The sequence below is a fragment of the Acartia tonsa genome, chromosome 3 (genome assembly GCF_053477335.1).
Source record: "Acartia tonsa isolate MP-2025a chromosome 3, ASM5347733v1, whole genome shotgun sequence".
Classification (NCBI taxonomy): Eukaryota; Metazoa; Arthropoda; class Copepoda; order Calanoida; family Acartiidae; genus Acartia; species Acartia tonsa.
In genome coordinates, this window is record NC_137262.1 from 13264248 (window position 1) to 13273797 (window position 9550).

A 9550-nucleotide genomic window follows, 5' to 3' on the forward strand; every position below is an offset into this window, starting at 1 on the left:
TGTTTTTAAAATTATTTCCTAAGGTGCGTTTGTCCATATATAAAATGCATGATTAATAAATTAATCAATGGGTTATAACTGAAATTTTACTGAATATTAATCTTATTTTAGAACAAGAATAACCGAATGCCATTTCACGGGAACGACAAAACCATGAACATGAACCCCTTGATCCTGGCCAATGTAACCAACAGTCCCTACTTCAAGGTAAGAAAATAGGTAAAGAAAAACTTTCTTGTTCAATATTGATATTTAGTAGCGAAGCTACTCTATAACCCACTTGTCCGTCCCTTGGACGTAATGGTATGGTTTGAATGCTCTCGAAGAGCGACTGAAATTATGTGTAAATATTATCCTACCAAGTAAGCAAAACTTATTTTGTTCTTGTTTATTTTTAATAATCAGCAGTTTTTGTGTTTATTTCTCTTACCAATGCAATAAGCATTTACCATAAAACTCCTTTATTGCATTTTATTTTTATTTTAAATTTTAGACGGATCTGTTTCAAATGAAAACCTTTCATGAGATAGTGGATGAGATCTATTACAAGGTGGACCATCTGGAACCATGGGAGAGAGGAACTAGAAAGACTGCGGGAATGAGTAAGTTATTCCTTATGTTTTTTTTTTAGTTCAAGAAGTACCTACAGATGAAACTAGTAAAATGGAAATTTTGCTTTACCATGTTATTAATACAGATATAAATCATGATATAGAATATTTTAAGAATAATTATTAATTTCTTATAGAACTTTTAGGTTTAATTATGGGCGTTATCTTGATATACTACTATGTAGGTCAGACTGGCATGTGTGTAGGTGTCAGGGGTGTGTCAGCAGGAGGCGTGGTTTAATATTATTACTATATTTCTGTGTAGGTCAGACTGGTATGTGTAGAGAGGTGTGAGGGGTGTGTCCGCAGGAGGCGTGGTTTCATATTATTACTGTATTTCTGTGTAGGTTAGACTGGTATGTGTGGAGGTGTGTCAGCAGAATGTGTGGTTTCATATTATTACTCTATTTCTGTGTAGGTCAGACTGGTATGTGTGGAGGTGTGTCAGCAGGAGGCGTGGTTTCATATTATTACTCTATTTCTGTGTAGGTCAGACTGGTATGTGTGGAGGTGTGAGGGGTGTGTCAGCAGGAGGCGTGGTTTCATCAGCTTTTTGCCTTCTTTTCAAACTTCACACTATTAGACCAACAAAAAAGCAGGTAGAACATTTTTATCAGAAATATTACCTATAAAAATAAAAGGATCACTAATTTCCAAAAAAATCTTACTATTTACCTAAAGTTTCAATAAATACCTATGGAAAATATCTGTAGATCTTTGTGATTTTAAATTACCGTGACTTATATTCATATATTTATATTATTATAGATCTATATGATGTTGAATCATTGTGACTCCCCCTACATTCGTGGCATTGGATTCATGTACCTGAGGTAAGCAGTTTAGGTATTTTTTATTTACTTTTAATCTTAACCATAAAGTTATATGCCCTTAAATTGCATATATATAACTTTTCTTGTAATATTGAAAAGATAATTTCTTAGAAAACCTGTTTGGTTTTTTTAGTGTCAATCAATAACTTTAGTCTATAGAAGGGTTAAATTTGTTTTTCATTATTGACGATGTACAAATAAATAAAATAGCCTAATGTCTTTTCCTTGTGAAATGTCTTGTTTTGATGTATCACGTACATTGAGATGCTATTTAAATAGTATTTATAATGTTCCCTTTTCTCCTTAAATTGTACCTTACTTTGTTAATTTAACCATGTCAAAATATAATGTGTATTATTTAGATCTATTATAAAATCTATCCTTCAAAACGACAAAAGGTTGGTAGGTATTTGGTGAAATTAAAACAAAAATAACTCACATTTTTCTACTGATTAGATACACATTGCCCCCCATGGATATGTGGAAGTGGTTTGAAGGATGGTTAGATGATCAAGAGGTATGTATCGGTCCAATTTCTTACATCTTGCAGGGGTCTGCATTTATCAAATATCATCCATAAAAATAATTTTATCATTGGTCTTTAATTGGATAAATGCGGGAATAGGTGTTAGTTATGGTAAATCCAAACCCCTGACAATTTGTGGTGTTTATAAACAGAACAGGGTGACCACTTTATAACTTGGTTGGTGATCTGTGTGGCTTGAGAGTCTTGGAGAATCTGCAGACTAGTTGTGGTTAACCCTGATCTGTAGGGTAAGTTGACAAACATTTTTCATATGTTTCTCAGCCTAGTCAGACTAATCCAACACCCCAATATTTATCCATTATCACACCCCTAACATTTAACCTAGGTACTAAATAAAAGTTTTTAAAAAAATGAACTAGATTAGTCTGATTAGGCTTAGTTTTGGGAGCTACTAATCCTTAATTCAGGCTGTAATTTTATTTTAAAGAAAATGCATTTAAAAATGCCTTTTCTTTACCTATAATATTTGATCTTAGGAGAAATCTCGCAATTTACAAGAATCTAAAAAGTTTTGTTATATTTAGATACCTATACAAATGTCCCTAAAGGTATTTTTAAAGTTTTAAAGATTTCTGCTAAGACCATAAGCCTGAAAAAAATGAGTTATAACGAGCCTAACTGTCTAATTCTCTTTGCCTAGGTGCTGTGTTGAGACCTTGATCGAATGATTATGCACGTCTTCAAAGATTAACATAGTACGGACCACAAGTATTTATATATGTACAATATTTTACTGTGCGTGTGTGGATCCTTTTTCTGTTAGTTTTTTTCTACCTAAGTCTTTTCCTTTTATGAATCTGTTGCTTAGTTTTTAGCTTACTGTCTATTCTAAGTCCTTAAATTGTCATACAAGCTATTTCACTATAATTTGGTTTTTATTTGAACTTAATCCTAAATTATCAGTTATTTAATTTTTTTCTGAGTCTGTCCAAAGGGTCCATTTGATAATTGTCCCTTCTTATTCACACTCTTTCAATGTCTCTTCTGTTTACTTTTATTTTTAATAACAAAAAAAATGCGGATTTTTTAGATAAATTAAGACTTTTGATGCCCTCATTTTAATCATGGACTAGAATTCATCCATTGACAATAGACAAATAGCATTAGAAAAAGATTAGAAATGGATTTGTCTAAATAAAACTCCTACTTCAAATATCCCAATAAGACAACCTTTATGCAGCAATGATGAGGGATTGTAACCTCCCAAAACTTGACAAAAATTTGTGGCTTGAGACTGATTTATGTTTTGTTTATTCAGATGATTGATATCAAGGCTGGTGGTGGGAAGAACATGACTATGGGAGAGTTCTGTCGTCTTCTATTAACCAAGTAGGTCATACATTATTCACAAAACTTATTCAGTTGAATGTTTTGCCTTTTTGAAAAGTAAGGCATACCTATATTTTTGAACTTTTCACTAATTTTATAAAATATGCTAAATTTTCGTATTTAATAGGAATGGTTCCATCGGGATTCCTCCCACACGGGATCCCTCCCACTGAATTCCTCCCACGGGATTCCTCCCAAACGGGATACCTCCCACACGGGATTCCTCCCACACGGGATCCCTCCCACGGAATTCCTCCCACACGGGATCCCTCCCACGGAATTCCTCCCAAACGGGATACCTCCCACGGAATTCCTCCCAAACGGGATACCTCCCACGGTATTCCTCCCACACGGGATCCCTCCCACGGGATTCCTCCCACACGGGATCCCTCCCACGGAATTCCTCCCAAACGGGATACCTCCCAAACGGGATACCTCCCACGGTATTCCTCCCACACGGGATCCCTCCCACGGGATTCCTCCCAAACGGGATACCTCCCACGGTATTCCTCCCACACGGGATCCCTCCCACGGTATTCCTCCCACACGGGATCCCTCCCACGGAATTCCTCCCACACGGGATACCTCCCACGGTATTCCTCCCACACGGGATACCTCCCATTGTATTCCTCCCACACGGGATCCCTCCCACGGTATTCCTCCCACACGGGACTCCTCCTAAAAATGTTTCAATTTTTTCCCATTTTCAATTTTTCAGGGTGGGGTGACCTTCCACACCCCTGTAAAAAAAAAATTTTTTACAATTTTTTTTTTTTCATTTAAAAATTTTCGAGAGGGGGTCACCTTCCACACCCCCCTAAAAAAAATTTTTTTCAAATTTTTTTTTTCTTTTCATTTTCAATTTTGTTGAGTGTGGTGACTTCCCACACCCCAAAAAAAAATTTTAATTCAAATTTTTTTTTTTTTTCATTTAAAAATTTTTGAGGGTGGGGTGACCTTCCACACCCCCCTAAAAATTTTTTTTTCTTTCATTTTCAAATTTTTGGGGTTGGGGTGACCTCCCACACTTCCATAAAAATTTTTTTTCAAATTTTTTTTTTTTAAATTTTCGGTGGTGGGATGACCTTCCACACCCCCCTAAAAAAAATTTTTTCAAATTTTTTTTTCTATTTTCAATTTTGTTGAGGGTGGGGTGACCTCCAACATCCCCAAAAAAAATTTTTTTCAAAATTTTGTTTTCCTTCATTTTCAAATTTTAAACTTTTCAGGGGAATGGAGTAACCCCACCCTCAACAAAATTGAAAATGGAAAAAAAAAAAATTTGAAAAAAAATTTTTTTTAGGGGAGTGTGAGAGGTCATCCCACCCCCGAAAATCTTAAAATGAAAAACAAAAAAATTTGAAAAAAAATAAATTTTATCCCACCCTGAAAAATTGTAAATGGGAAAAAATTGAAACATTTTTAGGAGGAGTCCCATGTGGGAGGAATACCGTGGGAGGGATCCCGTGTGGGAGGAATACCGTGGGAGGTATCCTGTTTGGGAGGAATCCCGTGGGAGGGATCCCATGTGGGAGGAATACCGTGGGAGGTTTCCCGTTTGGGAGGAATCCCGTGGGAGGTATCCCATGTTGGAGGAATACAGTGGGAGGTATCCCATGTGGGAGGAATTCTGTGGGAGGGATCCCGTGTGGGAGGAATACCGTGGGAGGTATCCTGTTTGGGTGGAATCCCGTGGGAGGGATCCCATGTGGGAGGAATACCGTGGGAGGTTTCCCGTTTGGGAGGAATCCCGTGGGAGGTATCCCATGTGGGAGGAATACAGTGGGAGGTATCCCATGTGGGAGGGATCCCGTGTGGGAGGAATACCGTGGGAGGTATCCCGTTTGGGAGGAATCCCGTGGGAGGGATCCCGTGTGGGAGGAATACCGTGGGAGGTATCCCATGTGGGAGGAATTCCGTGGGAGGGATCCCGTGTGGGAGGAATACCGTGGGAGGGATCCTGTGTGGGAGGAATACCGTGGGAGGTATCCCGTGTGGGAGGAATACTGTGGGAGGTATCCCGTGTGGGAGGAATACCGTGGGAGGTATCCCGTGTGGGAGGAATCCCGTGGGAGGTATCCCGTGTGGGAGGAATTCCGTGGGAGGGATCCCGTGTGGGAGGAATACCGTGGGAGGTATCCTGTTTGGGAGGAATCCCGTGGGAGGGATCCCGTGTGGGAGGAATACCGTGGGAGGTATCCCGTTTGAAAGGAATCCCGTGGGAGGGATCCCGGTTGGGAGGAATCCCGTGTGGGAGGAGTCCCGTGTGGGAGGAATACCGTGGGAGGGATCCCGTTGGGAGGAATCCAGTGGGAGGAATTCCGTGGGGAGGAATCCCGTGACTACCAATAGGAATAGATATCCTGTAGTTCTTTTTTTTCTAAAGGCGCAAGTTTTAAAAAAACTATTGTTAATTAACTTGTTAATTAATATGGATAGTGGCGTTCACAGTGATTAACTTGGGAGGTAAGAAACCATTATATTAATGGGAGAGGGGGGGGGGGATGTTGAAACTAAAGTAGGGCATCTAGTCTAAGATTACAACTTTGAATATTTCAAATTTTTCTTAATCCTAAAATATATTTTTCTTTTAGGATGGAGTTTTTTGAAACCAGATTCCCTCGGATAGCAGTTGCGGCAGAGGTAAGTCATAAAAATTATAAATTCGCCGGTTTTTAAAGTTAATTTTTTAATTTATTTATCACATCGCATTATAGACAGCTTTCCTCTAATATTAAAATGAAAAATAAGATTAAAACCAGTTTTGTTAGCCCAGAGGGATCAATATTCGTGGAGAATTGTTTGTAATACGGCGTTAAGATGATTTTTCAGTATGGCTGAGAACCGGTTCTAATCCAGCGGATATTAATCCGAAGCCATAATGGAAAGAATATTCTCTAAATTGTATTTGAACTTTTAGAAACAAATTCGAGAGAAGTTGGATGAAAAATTCAGACAGATTCGAGCTTCATTAACCGCTGCTAGAGAATCTTCGGTAAGGTTTTACCTATGGTTTTATTAAAAGCTAAGCTTTTCTAGAATTAAGTTCGGTCCGAACGTTCGGTCCGGTTATATTGGGTAATGAGAAGCCCCGCAGGGTTAGGCATAGGAAATAACTCCGCCACCCCCTCCCCTTATTTCCAATTTGAAAAATAAGGAGGGGAATTTAGTTCTTGATAGGTACGGAGGGAAAACACAACCTCGAGCAATACGAGTTTAGCACCTAGGGTAGTTCCATTAGTCTTTCAAAGGATTTTTGATAAAGATATCTGTTTGAATAATTATTATTTCAGACTCGTGAGAGCGCAGCCAGAGAGGAGGTTAGAAAGTCCCGCGGTAGATCCAGGTCCAGGTCTAAAGATAAATCCTCCAGCAGAAAGAGATCAAAGTAAGTTCATATTTATCTGTTGATACTGACGAATCAATACTGTGCCTTTGTTGCAAAGGAACTTGTTTTTCGCAGAAACGATATGGTTCTCCTTTAAAATTGAAAATAGAGGGTCAATGAATAGAGCTAGATAGCCTGACAGAATGCTTAATTAAGATTAAAATGTGATTAACTTTTATTAAAAGACATAAAACCTTATAAGTACTAGGTATAAATAAATATTTTTTAAATAAACCTTTTAGGTCCAGTTCTAGATCAAAGCATAAGAAGAGGTCCAGGTCTCGCGACAGGAAGCGGTCACGTGACCGTGACCGCAAAAGGTCCAGGGACAGGCGGTCAAGGTCAAGAAGTAAAAAGTCCAAGAAAGAGAAGGTAATGATTTTTAGTTTGTAGAATCTTCTTTTTTTAAAAACAATTCTGTTGGTCAGCAGTAGCATAGTTTTTTTTTAATTTTCCCTTTGACAATATTTTATCATGCAAAGTAAAATTATTTTGAAATAACTTTTCCATCATACCTATTGTTTTTTCAATTGTTTACAATAAACACTTTTTTCAATGGTTGATAAGTTTCTGTGCCTAATAAAATAACCAAATGTTATATGAAAACTTTTTAGAATTCAGTGAAAGCTACCTTGTACCCAAAATAGTTCCTAATATCTTATTTTTGAATATACTGGCAGCTATGTTTATATTTAGAAGAGCAAGCGTAGTAGATCACGTAGCAGGGACAGTCACAGGCGCAGGAGTAGAGACAGGGACGACAAGAAGAGCAGAGACAGGAAAATGGATATACAATACCTGGATATTGTCAGAGATTCTCGCATACCTTTATAAAATGATACTTAATAGGGCGAGGGGGGGGGGGCATAGACCGGTAAGGGGTTAATCCTTTATCTCCATGTTACTTTCGAATGACAGTGAAAAAACATAAAAGTATAAAATGAAAATTTTGTTAGATGAATTTTCGAAAATTTTTCAGTAGGTGTGTACTGTGTAAAGATCGACCTACACAAAAATTAGTAAGACCTAGAACTAATCCGTAAAAACCTTTTTAACTACGAATTGTCCGCTCTTTCCAAATCCGTTGAGAGCTATAAAATAGAGTTAATATTTTTTCAAAAATGACCAGAGTTGCATTTTCCGGTAATTTAAAAAAATTCAAATTTGATTTGTAAGGTCAATTTTCCCCCCTCACCCTACTATAAGTTGGCTAATATAAAGATACCATAAATGACTTTACCCCATCCCCTCTCCTATATATGATAGAACCACTGAGGACTGTATTATCAACCTAAATTGACGACAAAAATTCCCCTATCACAATATCCACATATTCTATATTCATTAACAGGGATGACAAGAAGAGTAGAGACAGAGATGGAAGCTATTCAGATGAACTCAGAAAATACAAAGACATGAAAAAATCCAGGTATGATTTCTTTATTTTATACCCTTGCACCAAAGATAGCATACAACTATCCTTAGACATAAATTTAAAGATAAATAGCCTAAAACCAACTCAGAAGCTTTTTGTTGAAGCTTCATTACAAGGTTAGCAGGTCTCAACGGTCAAACAGTTTTTTTTACTTTATACAATAGTTTTAGGTTATTCTAGTAGTTTTGAAACCATTGGCACAAATTTGAAAACGTTTAATAAGTAGGACGATTGGTTACGGACCCTCCAACATGTAAAATCCCCAGATAAGAAAAAAAATGTTTAAATAGTTTGTCACTCTCATTTTCTCGCAGAATTTTAGAATATCACCACAAAATTGCCCTTGTTTGCATATTATCATGCTATTTTATTTTTAGACGTTCCCGCAGTAGATCATAATTCAAGAATAGTGAACATGACTTTCAAATCAATCAACAATTTTGAACATACACTTTAAAAGATGTGCAGGATTAGAAAGTTAATATTATTTAAAAAATTAATCATAGATTTCAAAGATTTATGATTTTTTTTAAAATTTAATTTTCCTTTTTTTGTATATCTTATATCTGTAAGTTTTAATACGTTTAAGTATACAGCACTTTTCACATTTTTCTTTTATTTTGAGCATTTTTGCTCTTGCAGATTTTCTTGAATATTTTTTGTGTGTAAGTAAATTTTCTTTTTTATGAGTTAATATATAATCTTACGCATACTTAGGTAATTAAATTAATTCATTATGATTTATGTTTCATGTTTAGCTCACATTTTTGTGATACATGTATTATCTCCTATAAAATGTTTTTTTTGGGTATAGTCCCTTTCGTGGCAACGCCTCTTAAGGGGCGTTTCGTCGTATTTTCACAGTAGCTCTTCCCTTATTTCCAGCACCTTCGGGGGCTCTAACCCAGCGGGGCAATCACCTAACCTAAAATAACCTATCAAAAGCTACTGTGAAAATATCACGAAAAGTCCCTTAAGAGGCGTTGCCACGAAAGGGACGATACCAGTTTTTTTAGCTGTAATATTTACCAGAAACTGGTTTCAAACTTGACCTTATTTTTGTGAATGAAAATAAATGTTTTGTATCCTGAATTTATTGCCTACTTTTTTATGCGCACTTTCTAGATTTATTTAGCTTTTCTACATGAATGGTTTGTCCGTAAGTTTGATTAAATGTGGTAAAATCGTCCATTCGATGCATAATTAATGCTTCCTGAAATATGGGAATGAAAAATTTTATGCTAAGAATTTGACAACTCACTTTAGTTGGAATAGTACCTCATGATATTTCAACTCAGGACGAGTAGGTACAATGAATGGTAGTGAAGCACAACTTAGTCGGTTCAGCGGTTTTCAGACAGACATCCTACTAATTTAGTTCAATATGAAAATGAATTTTATACATCG

The 9550-nt window shown here is 36.7% G+C and overlaps 1 protein-coding gene across 2 annotated transcripts in view; it reads left to right on the forward strand.

Annotated features, from left to right (window-relative positions):
• LOC145313368 (pre-mRNA-splicing factor 38B-like) overlaps positions 1–9235 on the forward strand; it is a 100028-nt gene extending 90793 nt beyond the window's left edge. Inside the window, exons 3-16 of one of the 2 annotated variants that reach the window (XR_013877313.1) lie at positions 112–207; positions 494–602; positions 1101–1210; positions 1380–1444; positions 1901–1961; positions 3250–3320; positions 5915–5963; positions 6241–6315; positions 6614–6708; positions 6951–7080; positions 7405–7483; positions 8056–8137; positions 8521–8711; positions 8861–9235. Coding sequence is in view for 1 of the 2 variants with exons in the window: in XM_080152729.1 (XP_080008855.1) it covers positions 112–207; positions 494–602; positions 1101–1210; positions 1380–1444; positions 1901–1961; positions 3250–3320; positions 5915–5963; positions 6241–6315; positions 6614–6708; positions 6951–7080; positions 7405–7483; positions 8056–8137; positions 8521–8542 (1044 nt within the window). In the remaining variant the exon portion in view is untranslated. Of the gene's footprint in view, positions 1–111; positions 208–493; positions 603–1100; positions 1211–1379; positions 1445–1900; positions 1962–3249; positions 3321–5914; positions 5964–6240; positions 6316–6613; positions 6709–6950; positions 7081–7404; positions 7484–8055; positions 8138–8520 lie in introns of both variants that reach the window. The other variant, XM_080152729.1, reaches the window with a different exon arrangement.
• The last annotated feature ends 315 nt before the right edge of the window (positions 9236–9550 follow it).